Consider the following 17,014-nt stretch of genomic DNA (forward strand, 5'->3'; position numbering starts at 1 on the left):
TTGATTCTTGTCCCCTTCAAACTACTTCCCTCTCCTATTCACACATTTTTCCAGCAGTGTTTCCACTTTGCAAAGTAGTCCTGGATAGCTTCATTTGAAATGGGCTTTAAGGTCCATGAAGAATATGCTTTAATGACATCAATAATCTGAAAACAGTGTCCTTTAATTACTGATTTTAATTTCAGAAATAAAAAAATCACAAGGACCCAGACCAGGCAAATAGGGAGGCTGAGGGAGGACAGTCTTCTGATTTTTGGCACAAAACTGACCAATTGACAAAGCTGAATGTGCAGATGCATTATCATGGCGAAGGAACCATGAGTTGTCTCACCACAACTCTGGTCTCTTTTTGCAGATTTTTTCATGTAACCATTGTAAAACGCCTTGATAGTACGCATGGTTCACAGTTTCAGCTACAGGCAAGAATTCAAAATGCACAATTCCATTAAAATCAAAAAAACAGAGAGCATCACTTTGACATTGAATCAAGACTGACTTGCTTTCTTGAGGCATGAGAATTCTTTGGCAATTCATTGTGATTGAACTTTTGTCTTTATGTCATAGCCATAAACCCAGCTTTTTGTCTCCCATTATGATCCTTTGCATGAATGTATCATTGTCATTGGGTTGTTCAAGAAGTTGATGACAAACATTCATTCACTTGATGTTCATTCTTCTGTTTAGTCATCAAACAAGGAACAAACTTTGCTGCAACTTGAAGCACGTTTAATTTTTTAGTCAAAATGTTATGATTCAGTTAAGATGCCTAACCTCTTCTGCAAGTTCTCTGACAGTTAACCGGCAATTTGCACACACCAAATCATTGATTTTCTGAACGTGGGTGTCGTCAGTTAAAGTCGAAGGCCTTTCTGATCGAGGGTCATCTTCAATTGACTGATGACCATTTTTAAATCATGAAAACCATTCATAATGTTGTGAACGACCTAAGCATCATCTCCACAAGCTTGATTTAAAATGTTATGAATTTCTGTGAAAGTTCCCCAGTTTCACACAAAATTTTACATTGTTTCATTGCTCTCAAAAATCACTAACACTTAAACACATGCAATGAGATATCAACAATCCAAGAACATGTGGTTATAGAGGAAGTTATGTGGGCCATAATGCTGCCAACAGCACATCACTAAATATCTCTGTTGGCGTGTAATTAATAATATTCGGTTACTTTCTGTACAAATCTTGTATTACCCCAGTAATGACATATGTTTCATAGACTTGGCCATTAATAAAGATAATAGATAAAATGCAGAAAACTCAGAGAGCTGACCCCGTAGGGAAAGACACCCTCCACCACCTGCTCTGTTATGAACCCTTATGGGTTTTACCGGAGGTCATCTTTGAAACCTCAGCTTTTGACATATTCCAGTCCACCTTGGCCAGGCTGCCACGAGTGACATTCCCATCAGTGTACTACTAGTTAATGAACTCTAACAAAACACATCTCACCTAGTCTTAAGCAAGACTAAAAGTACCTAACTGACTAAGGAATTGAACTACCTATCTGTAGAAGGTAAAAGTGAGTTCAGCACACAACACAGTAACATTGAAACAAAACACAGGACAAGGACAACAACAAAAACATAATTTATAAAACAAAACATCAACAAAAATTGAATAAAAGAGAAATCCAAGCAGAGCTCTAAATCCCCTCAGCAATCCTTTCCTTTGCTAAGTACACTACAAAACTCTCCATTATTGCCCATTCAGCCTGGCTGCTCCAGTTAACATGGAGATCCCATGCCAACCCAATAAGATCAAGCCGACAGATGGTCTCTGTACATATTAACTCGTATTTTGAGCACTTGTGAAGATCATGTTACGTGCCGTCCAATTGTCCACACTGTTGACACATCCCAGAATCTACCAGGCCAAATTTCTGCAGTGTGTTCCTACACCATGGCTGGAAAGAAATTGTATCACATATTTACCAGGGTGCACCCAAGAGGCATCCCGCAAATCAACAACATATGAAGAGAGATCATGCATATAACGCCCACCATCTGTCTCATCCCATCTGGCCTTCCACAAGGCATTGTCATGTTGTTCAATTTCTTGAACTTTATCCAAAGTCAACTTACCAGACTTCTTAGCAACATACCGCTGCTGTTTCTCAAGACGCAATCAATTCTATCAGTTTCACGCCTGCAATCACCAAGACTGCCCTGCCTCTGAAATAGTACAGTAACCACCTGCTACCGTTACCAATATTAGGCGTTGAGCCCTTAATAATATGTCCCGATAACTTATATTTTAGCCTATCCACCAAAACAGGCGCCGAGTATTGCATAATAGCCTCGCACACACCTTTATACAGGATGCTCATGGTCTTAAAGTTAAGACCCCAATCAGGATTGACCACACATCGAATACTGAAGAAGGCATTGCAGGCCCTCTCCACTACGTATTGAAGGTGCTTCTTAAATTGCAGTTTCTCATCAAGAAATACCCCGAAGTACTTTTGAACCTGAACATATTTTATACGCTGACCTGCCATCGAAACACAGACATGCTGAATGTCATCTTGTGTTGATGACTCCACAGCTCAAGCATACTGTACGCCCGAGTGGCTCAGAGTTCAACCTCCCTCCATGAGCTTCCTTCAACCAGCAGGAGCCCATTGTCACCATATCGTAGAAATAATAACCTAAACCAAATTTAGGAGATGGGTAGACTGATTCCATTCTTAAGAATGCAAAGAGAACTCTCAAATGGTGACAATGTAATTGGAGAGGGGGGGTACATGATGTGAGGAAAGTGGGAGGGAGAAACTGAATGAGGGTGGCACAAAACCACTAGGAATGGAAAAACCATGAAGAGGCCTACTTTACTAATATACTAAGGATCTATAAAGGGTTAAGAAGAAGTAAAAAAGGTTATTAAACTAGATTGTGCATACTACAATCTAGTTTAATAATTTTTTCTGAAGTGATGAAAGAAAGATTTGCTGAGAGTTAAATTTGGGTCAGTTTGAATAAGGTGCCAACTCCACATAAAGTGTTACAAAATTATGATTATATATGTATAGATTTAAAACGTAATATTAAGTATGAAAGTTCATTTTTCGCTGCATGGTGTTATTGTAGGATATTATAACATAATAATATAATAATGATAATATAGGATATCATTATTATGTATGAAAATATTTAATTGTACATTAGGATGCTCAATAATTGTTTTTAGCCAGAATATTAAAATACTGTACCTATGTAATAAACTAAAAAATAAAAACACCATCAATTTATTTATTTTTTAGATTCATATTTTGGAAGAACTGTATTTAAATGTAAATTGTGCTCATCTTGAAACATACGATGCCGAGTTGTATAGACAGTTAATATGCTATCCCCAAGAAGTTATTCCTACATTGGATATGGCTGTTAATGAAATGTTCTTTGATAAGCATCCTGCTGCTGTACTTGCTCATCAGATTCAAGTACGACCGTTCAATGCTCAGAAAACTAAAAACATGCGATCACTTAATCCTGAAGGTAGTGAATGATTTTTGCTTCAGTAACCATACATTTAACTAACCTGATAAGTATAATTTAATACTCATATTATTTTGATTTTTAATCTCCATCTCTTTTTATCCATGAAATCGCATTACATCATTTACTTTAAAAAATGTTTATATTAAGGAGTGAATTTAAAAAAAAAACTATTACAGCATTTAAAAATATTTGGACGTTTTCTGTATGTGTGTGTGTGTGTGTGTATTAATCTGTAAAATATTGAATTTTCAAAACAAAAATTTTTAGAAGTCATATAATATTTTAATAGAGAGTAGAATAGATAAAAAACATACGTCCAGATTGTTTATGCCTGCCTATTAGTAGGTTATACAATTGCTATTCCGATTTTATTACATTGTATTTTAAATTTTAAAAAATATAAATAAGAAAATTATATAATTCAATTATTATTTATTTAAATTAAATTTTTTATAGTCCATATCTACTATGTACTTAAAATCTAGCTAATTATATAATATAAAACTTATTCAGCCACTCCACAAAGTACAGATTTAAAGAACATTCTAACCTTACTTTTTTTTTTTTAGTACTTTTGGGCGTAGCCCATCTTTAGTAATCTTTTTTTATTTTTAGATTTTACTTTTTTTACATTTACACAATAGATAACATGATACATTAAAATTTATAGAATAAGTAGTTTGTTCAGTCAATAAAAAAAAAGTTTTTTTTTAATTTAAAACATTATAATATTAAAATTTCCTTTAACATGCCATCTATATGGTAATACTGTACTGATTATTTAAGTTATTTAAAATTCCTTATCAATTTATTACCAACTTAAAAAATATTTATAAGAATGCCCCCATCAAATTCTGTCTGCAAATTCATTAGGCTGAATTTACGTTTATATTTATAAAAAAAAATGGTTTCTCGAATGTAGCAGACCATTTAATAAGTAAGAAACATAATATAACTAGTTTGAAAAATAATTTAGAAATAATTGAAAAAGTAAACATTGAACAGTAAAAAATTAGAAATTTTAGAAAAATTATATATATATATATATATATATCTTTAAACTATAATCTATAAGCATAAATTCAGCCTAATGACTTTGATGGGAACATTCTTATGAATATTATTTAAGTTGGTAATAAATTGATAAGGAATTTTAAATAAATTAGATAATCAGTACAATGCTGTATTCATATAGATATCACGTTAAAGGAAATTTTTTAATATTATAACATTTTAAATTTAAAAAAATAAATTTTTTTTTTATTGACTGAACAAATACTTGTTTATAAATTTTAATGTATCATGTTATCTATTGTGTAACTGTAAAAAAGTGAAATTTAAAAAATATTACTGAAGATGGGCTTATGCTCGAAAGTACGTTAATGAAAAAAAAGTAACATAAGAATGTTCTTTAATTCTGTGCCACTGTGGAGTGGCTAAATAAGTAAAATTTATATAATTAACCTAATTTAATTATTATGCATATAACATTTTTAAACATAATACTTTTTATTCATTTACTAAAACATGGATCCCACTGGCAGGAAATGTCAGGAAAAATTGCAAAAACTTTCAAAGAATTGCATTTTCAGAGGTGGCTTTTCCATTAACAAATTTCTTGTAGAATTTGTACAAAGAGAATAGTTTATCAATGAAAAGTTTTTGATGCAATTGTAGATGCTGGTGGCAAGGAGAATTTTATTACAAAAAAAAATGCTCACTACAGTGAAAAGCTAAAAGACAATATGAAGAATGTCTTGTAGAAAACAGAAAATACTACTCTCAAGAAGGGCAGAATAGAGCCCTTAAAGGAAAATCCAAACAGAAATTAAAAAACTGGAGGAAGAAAGGAAAAGGTTGAGAGCTGCAATCTTGGCAGGAGAAGAGCTGCTAAAATTAAACTTTTTGGAAAGGGCAACCCATTTTTTTTAGGAGCTTAATATTAAAAAGAAGCTGCCCTGTGATGTATACTTACATAATAAAAAAATACATATATAATGAGATCGCTTGTTTATTTATTTATTTTTTTTTTTTTTTTTGTATATGTTAGAATAATGACAAAATATTTTTCAAATAAATGTTAATAATGTTTGTGTTCTGTACAAAATAATGTGTTTTGTTTTAGTTTTCTTATCTGTATTACTTTTAGTCATTGATTTTAGTTTTCCTTCAGGTTGTGATCATACATATATATTCAAATAATTGTTAAATTGAAATCTGTTTCTTAACATTTTTATGCAGACCAAGTTATTAAATATTGTTTTTTTTTTTTGTTTACGTTGCAAAATAACTTAGGCTAGTTTTTGTGAAAGGTTTTTAAGCAATAGGTGTGAACCAGTTCTTTTTAAAAATTGCTTTAGTTAGTTTTTATTTCTTATGTGATACTTTTAGTTACTATGATGTATCTTTTTATGGAAAAAACTTATTGAATATTGTTTTGTTTTTTTTAATTTTGCAATGTAATTCACTGAAACAATTTATCACAAAAAATAACCTAATTTTAAATGTATATTGTAAAAAAAAAATCATTAAAAAATAAACTTTAAAATGAATATAATAATAATAAAAAAAACGTTGAGTTTGGCAGCTATCGGGTTGGTGGAGGCTGCATAAAAATAAAAAAATGTGTATATATTTTGCAGAGTAAACCGCAGAGGCATAACATTATGAGTCGGGAAAGTTTTACTAAATTGCTCATTAAAAGTCAGGAAAAACTAATGTTAAAGTTCAGTGGAAACTAATGTGGAAGTTCAGCATCAAATGCTCTCTGTGATGCACATGTATATTTATTTTACATATTATGATATTCATTTTGTAATTTATTTTTTAATTGGTTTCTATCATTAAATTATGATATAATTGTTTGATTTTAGATATTGATCAGTTGATTACAATTAGCGGTATGGTTATAAGAACTAGTAATGTAATGCCAGAAATGAGAGAAGCATTCTTCCAGTGTATGGTGTGTGCATTAACTTGTACTGTAGAAATGGATCGCGGTCGTATCGCAGAACCAACACTTTGTTCTAATTGTAATACAAATCATTGTTTTACTCTTATTCATAATAGATCACAGTTCACTGATAAACAGCTCATCAAATTGCAAGAGTCACCAGGTATATTCGTTTTTATAATTTTGTTGTGATACTTAGCGTAAGCTTATTATATTTTTTGGTATTATGTTTGTATTTTATACAGATAATTTGGCTTTGGGCTCACAGGCATCGTAAAATTTACAGTTCTATTCCATGCACAGTGTCTAGATTATCCTCCAATTACTTTAATAGTTCATTAAAAACAGTACTTTTATACATTGACTTTTTAAGATTTGTCAAAATCAGTGTTTTGTCATTTTAAAACTGTAATCCCTATCCTGCATCATTCTGCTACTCCTGTTCAAACATCTCTTCATTGTTTTTTACCCTACTTTTTTTTCTTTTACTTTCCTTTATTTTATCTACCACCTCTTCCATGATCTTCCTCTTACCTTTTCCTCTTTTTTCTCTGTGTAACAGAAAAAAAACATTAAAAAATTGTAAAACTTATTTACTAAATGTCAAAAAAACCTTAATCTAAACATTTTTATTTGTTCATAATATGTTTATTTTTACTTTTTCTTTTATGTATGTATTTCTGATACAATCTCTATGGTGATTGAGATTCTTCTGAGGACATCTTGTTAAATATGATTAATTGATTAGTAGCAGTAGTTAATTATTATTTATTAATGAAAGTAAATTAATACTGAAATCACATTAGATTAGATTTTTTTTTAGGAGCTTCAGCAATAAAATGGCTTCCCTGACAGGGACTGCCACTGTAGTCATTTAAAAAAAAAAAAGGATAAGAAAGAGGAAATATCAAGCTAGAGAAAATCATGTGAGACTTCACTAAAAAAATTTAATTTATTTTTAATATTGTCCTAGAATGTATTAATCGTTGCAGCAGATATAATATGCTCTTATTATTGTGAGAATTATTAATTAAGTTCCCATATTTTCTGTTATTCATCTTTAATTTTATTTCTTATTACTTTGACAGATGATATGCCAGCTGGACAGACTCCTCACACAGTTATTCTGTTTGCACATAATGATCTGGTAGATGCTGTACAACCAGGAGATAGAGTTACAGTTACTGGAATTTATAGGGCTGTTCCAATACAAGTTAATCCTCGTGCTCGTAATGTTCGCAGTGTGTATAAAACACACATTGATGTTGTCCACTTTAGGAGAACAGATTCTAAACGTCTTTATGAACAAGAAGAAGGGTAATACTATTTTCTACAAAATTGTTTACTTTTACTTGATTACTTCATTGTTTTTAACAAACATTAAAACAAGTTTGTTTTTTTTAACAATACTGTATATTTGTTTGTGAATCTACTTTCATGATGGACCCTTTCATTCTGGGTTTTCTTTTTTTAATTCCTTGTTTTGTCATTATTTATCTATAAATTCCCTGTTTGTATGCAGAAATCATATGCTTCATTGTTATCAATAAATTATTTTAAATCTGTCACAATACAGTCATGTTCTTATAACCAAAATAATCACTATTTATAACTGTAAAAATCTGTCATTGATGGAGCTCACTAATCTGTAACAATGGGATCAACAAAATTATCTTTGATAAAGTTTTTTCATTAATATTAATGTTTAATTCTGAAATGTATCTGTACTTAGAAGTCTTGTTCATCACTTTTTTGATTTCTTTAATTTTTCTGGCATTATTTATTTTTCTTATATTTAAGTTATTCATTTTTTTTTAAATTTTTGGAATAAGTTTTCCTTAGTTTTTTTTTAATATATAAATCATCTATTTAAATAGAATAATTGAACAGAATCACTAATGAGATTCTTATGATTCTCATTATTTGTTTATTTTATTACTTCTTTTTCAATTCTTAAATCATCTTCAGTTTGTATTTTTTATTGTAATATACAAATAACAGTTAATTATTATTATTATTGCAGTGGTATGTTTTATAAAATACAAAACACAGAAATTTGTGGTCTGCAAGTACTTTTTTTTTAATATTAAGTTATTAATAAGTAAATTGTATGTATTTCAAGTGCCATTGTGACAGTTGTAGATGGATTTAAAGAAAGAGAAGTGACTAAATAGGAAGTTTATGGTTCATATATATATGTTGAGATCATTATTTCTTTAAATATGCACATTTCTTATATAATTTCTGTTTTTATTTCTTCAAGTTTTGATTGTTCATTGTAATATATATATATATATGGATTAAGCTCCTTTTGTTAAGTGAAGCAGAAGTGTTTTAAATATGCAATTTGGATTTTGTTCTAACATTTCTAAAAAGTTATGTTTCATTTTTATCAATGATCTCAATTTTTCTTCTCAGCAGCTTGCTGTGTCATATGTGATGATGTATGTTATTGGTTAACAACATTCAGAGACTACCTTTTGGTTACTTCACTCGACATGTTTTGGAGATTTAGAGTTAGTACAGAGATTCATCAAGGCAAATCAAATAAACGGGATTTCTTCCTGAGCGTCTACAGTTGGTAGGACAAGGTCTAAGCTTCTAGTATGCTTGGGTGGGGGTCATTAGGAGTGGAGAGAGCCGGCCATTCCACACTCCCAACCAATTCATCAGTAACGCTCACGATGTCAAACCAACAGGTGCACCCCTCTACTGCGCATAATTATAAAATTTCTTGTTCCTGTAGGAGTTCATTGACTGCACAGTTCGGGGACTAAACATTGTCAAGGACTTATCCATTTCCCTGGCATAAAGAGTTCAAGGAGGGACAAGAACGAGTGAAAAATCAGGAACACGATTGCTGTCCTTGGACCAGCATTACAAACAAAAACATTCGTGCGGTTCAAGACATTCTTGATGATTGATGGGTAAGAGTATCCAAATTTGCAGAACAGGTTGAAATAAGTTATGAGAGCTGTCAAGCGATCATCACAAACAACCTACAGTTCCGTAAAGTGTTTGCCAGATGGATCCCTCGCCTTCTGACCGCAGATCTGAAGTGTAGACGTTTGGAGGTCTGTCAAAGGCTTACAACAAGGTTTGCGAAAGAAGGTGATGCATTTTTTAATTGGATCGTCACCTGCAATGAAATGTGGGTCCACCACTACACTCCCCAGTCGAAACAAGCCAGTATGGAGTGGCAGAGGAAAGGGAAGGCAGCCCCAGTGAAAGCCAAGATTTGACTGTTAGTTGGCAAGTTTTCTTTAAACGGGTTTTTTTTCGACCACCGAGGCATATTGCTCATCGATTTTTTGCATGAGCAACATAATCAATGCTGCTTACTACTGTGAGCTGTTGAATGAGTTGAGGGCTGCATATCGCCGCAAAAGATGAGACTAACCAATTCAAGAAGCCATCCTCCACGACGCCAGGCCCCATACTGCAACTCTAACGGTCTTAAAACTAGAAGAAATGCACTGGACTCAACTTGATCATTCTCCCTACAGCCCCAACCTATCACCCTGCAATTTTCATTTGTTTGGGCTGCTTAAAGAAACTCTAGAAGGGCAATGATTTGAAGATGAGGGCGTGGAGGGATTTGTGCGCAATTGTCTCCTGATGCAACCAGCATCATTCTACAATGGTGCTATAAAAAACCTCCCTTCTCACTGGGAAAAATGCATTTCTACAGCAGTAAACTATGTAGAAAAATAGATATTTACCTTTATTTTGTAATAAATAAATGTTTTTTAAAAATAAAATCCCGTTTATATTTGATATACCCTTATATGTGGGGTTCATGCTGTTTGATGATTAGTTTCAGATCATTTTTTATCTCGATGTTGCATCTGCATTTATTTTACATTAACTCAAAAATACAGATGAAATTTGTATTTTACCACATTAATGATATGGTGGTCAGAGGCATTCCTACCAAAACTGTTAACTTATATACTGCAATATTTCTCAAATTACAAGAACAAAAGAGAAAGCCTCCTAAGTTATTTCACATGTATATATCTTAGATAGTTAGATAGTCAAATTGTTTTTGTGTTAATTATTTCATTTTATATTTGTTAAATGCTTATCACTTCTATTGCTGTTTTTTTTTTTTTTCAGTCTCTGATGATTAGATGTTTTAATGTGTAAATTTATTAATTTAAAGAGAGAAATACAATTTTTTCAATTTGCTTTATTTATTGTTATAAGTTTTTTAAAATTCTTTTATCAATGTTTTCAATTAAAAAATTCATTTAAAGGTTTCTTTTTACAATGACATCATTGTTTCTTCCTATCAGTTCTATATGGGACATGTTTAAAGAATTCCTTTCTTATCACCATAATGGCTTTTTTGTCTCTTGTTACTGTTTCATCATTTACAGTAGCATGCAAATTAATTCGAATGCAGATGTTATTTAATAAAAAGTAACTTTATGTAGAAAAAAGATCATACTTATACAATTTGTGAATATCTAGTAATATGTCCTTTATTCTTAATCACTTCATGTATATGATTTCGCATGAATTCAAAAAGTTATGTACTACACAGCTTTTTATTTTATTTCTTCATCATAAAACCATACTGTGTAATTATTGCTTTAATGAGGTAAATTTTTGTGGTACAAATCGTTTTTTGCCTAAACATTTTCAATTGGGTTTAAGTTTGGGGGAGAATTGTCTGGCCATGAGAGCGCTTTAACATTTCATTCTTTGAAAAACGTTTCTACCTTTTTGGCATATGCCATGGTATCATATCTTGTTGGAGCATCCCATTACCTTGTGGGAATTTGTTTTGAAGATGTTACAACCCTTTCCTTCAAAATCTTTATATATTTATCCCTTTTCAACATACCATCTACTGGAAGTAATGAACAAGGACCTTCAAATGTGAAACAAACTCAAAACATTTTTCTCTGGAAATGTTTAACTGATTGTTGAATATGAGCCAGTGATGTGTATTTTCATCTGATGCTTTTCTAACATATGGAACCCCTTACCTCCACTGGCTGCTAATTCTCAATTTATACCCCCAGCAGATAATTTTAAATAAAGTTTATTTTTTCTCATTAATAACCGTCCCTGTGTTCAAGTTGTTTTTCATTTACAACCATATTTGCCTTTCCTTTGAGTTGAAAAGGAATCAGTTTCTTTAAATCCTTTTAAAATAGCATTCACTATCCCTAGTCCAACACCACACTCAGAAGCTATTTGTCGTCATATCGGTATGCTTAGAAAGAGAAGCAATTTTTTAACCCTTTCTTGGAGTTATGTCCATTATTATGTTCTCAAGATATTGTCCAAAAAATTATTTTGTATTAAAAAATTAAATAAACTTTCACAAAACATTTTTTATAACATGAACATTGCTTAATTACCATAGAGCAATAACTTCACATAACACAAACAGCTTAAAGAATGGATGTGATCAAGCAGTGTAGCCACAACAAAGAAATAAGCAAAAAAATTCCTTGTCTTCAGATTAAATAATTATACTTTGTAAATTCTGTTTTAAGAATATCTTATATTAAAATTCCTTAAGTTACTATTAATGTTTCAGAGTGCCTGTTGCTTCGTTCTTCTGTGTTTGCCAATTTTCAGTGATATATTCTTTTATTAAATATCCTTTTTACTTACTTGTACAAAGTAAAGGAAGTATTGTGGTTGTGAAAGATTTTGGGTTTCAGGTTTAACAAATATCCATTTTGACTAGTTTCGGCTTGATGTATGTACATATATATCTCACATAACTTAGTAACTATTAGTCATAGGATGTTGAAATTTTGGATTTAGGACTGTTGTACAATCTAGTTATGCAATTTGATTGCATCTTACTGGACCAAAAGTATCCCAAAAAATTAGGATTTTGGACTTTCTTAATTGCAGTAATAAGCCCTCATTGAGAGCTTTTTCAACTATATATCATAAGTGGTACTTATTTTCATTGGTTCCAGAGTTATGGCCAAATAAAATTATAATTAATGAAATATTTGTATTTTACAAAGGGAAGGCACATGATTTGAATCAACTTCATCTTTTTTTTAATATATTGATTTATTAATAATTAACCTAACCTCTAATTGTAAAAAAAAATTTACGATAAATAATAATAACAACAAAAAAAAAACATATGAAAAAATATCAGAAGTTATTAATGAAATAAAATTTTATTTACTTTTCGTTATAAAAAATTTGTGTATGTAATTTAATAGGTGTACAAGGAAGTTATGTGGTGTCCACATTAAATTTTTTTCTTTGTCAGCTTATTTACGGGTACCTGTCTCTCTACATTTTCCCTCCGTCTGTTTATTTTCCTAAATGTTACGACATTACATCTTACTAACTTTTCTCTGTTTAGTGCAATGATCTGTGAAGCACGATCCTTAGCATTTTTTCCTCTTGCCTCATACTTCTTTTATGTTACTTTCTTACTTTAAGAATTGACTTGATCATTCTTCCTTCAGATGTTTGCAATTTAAATCTGCCCATTTGGTTGCTTTATTGCATTTATACAAATTAGCAGATTTGTTAGTTCAGAATTTCTTAAAATTATTTTTTTTTTACGTAGAAAAGATCACAGATTTTCACCTGAACGTCTTGAGTTGCTTAAATCACTTAGTGAACGGGAAGATTTGTATGAGCGACTTGCTCATGCTATAGCTCCATCTATTTATGAAAATGAAGATATAAAGAAAGGTGTTCTTCTACAGCTTTTTGGTGGCACAAAAAAGACATTTATAACATCTGGACGAGGAAATTTCAGGTAAATATGTATTTATCTTGGGTAATTGTGTTTAAAGGTACACTACTAAGTATTTATTATCAACCTGAAACTGAGAGATATGATATTGAAAAACTGGAATTTGTTGAAAATGCATCCTCTACAATGAATTCATTATTATGAGATGTAATCCTGTATATTACAGTGAAATTTCTCAGTTATTTATTTGATGGGATTATGAAATTTCTTCGTTATAGCAAAATTACATCACAGATAAAGTGAAAAATATTTTTACTTTTAACAGTACCTTAAGAGTAAAAAAAATTTGTTTTCCATTATGGAGTAACTACAGATTGCATGGAATAAAAATAGTTTACATCAAGCTTATATTATTTTTTTGGAGAACTTTCCTCTCGTCTGTGTACCTTTATTACAATATTTTAAGTTTTAAAATTAATTAGATGTTTTATACGTAGTCACCACTAATAACTCCTTTTTTCTGTTTCCCATTACATTTTTGCAAATTATATTGGTTACTCATTCTTTTGACTACTTTCCATCATACTAATTTTCACCTTTAATGAAAAGTAACTTCTCACATTATTGTCTGAAAAATATTATTTTAAATCCTGATTTTTCATTGTTGTTTGAGCCCCTAGATGATAATAGTAATGTCTATTATTTATGCTGAATTTGAGGTGATATTGTTTAAATGTACGCAGTTAGATATCAGAATATATGTAAGTTATATGCTCAGTTTTTCTCCAAAGAATTGTAATTTTATTTTCAACATCTGTCTGTTAACTGGAAACTAAGTTTCATTGTTTCTAAAACCGCTCCAAAACTACCTACTTAACTGGTTGATAGACCAGTAAATTTACCAATGTTCAAATCTTTTTGTATTTTTTTTCTGTTGTTCTGGTGCCTTCATTAATTTTTTTCTGTTGCACCCTGTTATACATACTCTTGTAGGAGTCAGATAAAAATTACAAACAAACCTGTTTATTGTCTATTTTTAATTAATAAATGATTTTAAATTTTCTTTGATGGAAAGTAATGTATGTTTAGTACCCATCATTTTTATATTGTGACACAGTGTAGTGTTTAATCTATAAAAGGTGTTATCTTTTTGTAAGAGGGTAATACTTTTTTAACAGATAGCATTTGATTTTTTATTTACTGTACTTCTTGTACAAAAATTTGAAGCCTTTGTTTCTAGCCTTCACAATAAAAATGTGATTATTGGAAAATATACAACAGTAGCATTGAGTGTAATGAAAGTAGGAGCATCTTCTTGTTACTGAATAGGTGAAGTTATTTTTTAAATGTATAAAGGGAATTAATTAAATCTAATGTGCAAAAGGCAGTGAAACTGGTTTCTATACAAAAAGTTTGAATAATTTTATTATTGACTGATAAGCACCACACCTGTTTCACAAGTGATAACAGAAGATATTATTTGATTATTATATAGAATAATTTTTTTTCAGAATAAAGAAATGATTGTCATAGGATGTCTAATTTAAATTATTGGATAGACAACTCTGCAGATGTATACATATATTTATTTATTTACGGACACATATAAAGACTATTTTCCTACTTCATAACCAATATTATTTTCATTAAGATCATATGGCTGTAATAGATACTTGACAATTATTTATTTGTGAATTAAATGTTATAAAATCTTTGAATGTTTGTTTTATACATTTGTTTTTAATTTTTTTTTAAAGAGCTGAGATCAACATACTATTGTGCGGAGACCCTGGTACAAGTAAATCACAGTTATTGTCTTATGTGTATGACTTGGTCCCAAGAAGTCAGTATACAAATGGCAAGGGTTCTTCTGCAGTAGGTTTGACTGCATATGTCACTAAAGATCCTGAAACACGGCAGTTAGTTTTGCAAACGTAAGTATTGTCTTACAGTTGCTTAGGTGAAACATTTTCTTGCACCAGTTACTCTCATATTTTTGTGTTTTAATTTTATATTTTTATTTTTATATAAAATTGAACTAGCAAATATAAAGTAATTGAACAAAATTTTCTAATTGAGAGGTGCATTTTGTCCAAACCATAACATAGTAGAAAAAAAAAACATTTTAATTACATCAATTAGGCCCTTTTGATTCTAAGCCATTATTATCATCGCCATTGCTGTCAGCCATTAGTGCAGTCATAATATTATAAATTTAAAAAAAAATTGATTATTTCTTTATTTGATTATGTATTGAAGTATAAAGTTAATACAAGCAACATCAGAATTGAAATTTTGTTTAATATAAAACGAAGTTAAATTTTGTTGTTCATAAACTGTTTGTTGGTTCATCAGCTTATATTTTAATGTAAGTTAATTATAAATTATTTTTAAAGCCGTTCAAATCTGATAGTATTCATTATTTTTTCTGTCAGTAATCTAATATTTCTAAATTTCTTAGTATTTCTCAAGCATCTTTTGTATTTCCTTCTTTTTTTATTAATTAAATGTTCAGCTCTGTTAAATGACTTTTTATTCCCAGTTTATATCCCTAAATACATTTTTTTTAAAAAAGACAACATTGAATAATGATTCGGTCTTTTTACAGTTGTTTAATATAATATTTTATGTTATTTATTCCACTTTCATATCTTTCTTAAAGAAATATTTTTTATCCTTTAATTTATTTTCTTTCTTATATTTGTTCTCCCTTAACATGCAGCCGACTCCTACCAATCTAAAGAATCGGGAAAAGTTTTTTATTCTGAGAAAATTTAATATTTAATAATTTTCTCATCTAAATATTTACAGAAATATCTCTTTAAAAAAGTAGATAAAAACATATTTAATCCAAAATATTACACTAATTGAAATAGAAAAAAACATTTGAAAAATTATTACAAATTATGCTGTTTTAATGTGATAATCTGGTGTAATAAATACTCAATTTAATCAGTTTCTTTTAACAAAAAAACATCATAGTAGATAATTCTGTTGTACTGTATAACCCACCGGCCTGGTCTAGTGATGAACTCATCATCCCAAATCAGTTGATTTCAAAGTCGAGAGTTCAAATCCTAGTAAAGGTAATTACTTTTGACTTTTATACTGATTTGAATATTAGATAGTGGATGCCAGTGTTCTTTGGTTGTCGGGTTTCAATTAACCACACATCTCAGGAATGGTCAACCTGAGACTGTACAAGACACTTCATTTACATTCATACATATCATCCTCTGAAGTACTGAAGTAATACCATACGGTATTACTTAACCACCGTAAGGTGGTTCCAGAGGCTAAACAGAAAAAAGAGTATGTACTGTACGTATAGTTGGATGCAGTGCTGTGTTACGATTTTTATAGCTCATAAGTTTTATAAACTGTTGATGACACTTTCATTTCAGTAACAAAATTAGTACACTAATAAATCAGTGCAGTTTTAACTTAATTAAAATCCTATTATAAACATTTTACTCAAGATGATAGAGACAGTTCAGAATTAGATAATATTGTTGGAATAGTTATTATAATTCTGAAACAAATAATTTAAAATAAGTGATAAACTTAATAGAGATGCAGAACACAAATTTCAAATTAAGTCAATGGAATCATTGTCCAAGTATTAAAAATTGTATACAGAGATATTCACAATGATGATTATGTTGAAAATTACATTTTAGGAAGTAAAATTCTAAAATAAGACAATGACAATGCATTTAAAAACGTCAACATATATGTTCACTTGGTGATACTGAACAAGTATTCTGTCTTGGTTTTCAATTATTTTTACTGGTTCAGTTATGAAAATATGCTACATAAAAATCATTAACTAAAAAAAAATGTTAACTT

The 17,014-nt window shown here is 30.1% G+C and overlaps 1 protein-coding gene across 1 annotated transcript in view; it reads left to right on the forward strand.

The window, feature by feature from the left end:
- dpa (disc proliferation abnormal) overlaps positions 1-17,014 on the forward strand; it is a 54,650-nt gene that overhangs the window by 14,998 nt on the left and 22,638 nt on the right. Inside the window, exons 5-9 of the mRNA XM_075359964.1 lie at positions 3,278-3,512; positions 6,389-6,631; positions 7,557-7,785; positions 13,034-13,228; positions 14,923-15,099. Coding sequence (XP_075216079.1) covers positions 3,278-3,512; positions 6,389-6,631; positions 7,557-7,785; positions 13,034-13,228; positions 14,923-15,099 — 1,079 coding nt within the window. The remainder of the gene's footprint in view (positions 1-3,277; positions 3,513-6,388; positions 6,632-7,556; positions 7,786-13,033; positions 13,229-14,922; positions 15,100-17,014) is intronic.

The sequence above is a fragment of the Lycorma delicatula genome, chromosome 3 (genome assembly GCF_047948215.1).
Source record: "Lycorma delicatula isolate Av1 chromosome 3, ASM4794821v1, whole genome shotgun sequence".
In the NCBI taxonomy this organism is placed as follows: domain Eukaryota; kingdom Metazoa; phylum Arthropoda; class Insecta; order Hemiptera; family Fulgoridae; genus Lycorma; species Lycorma delicatula.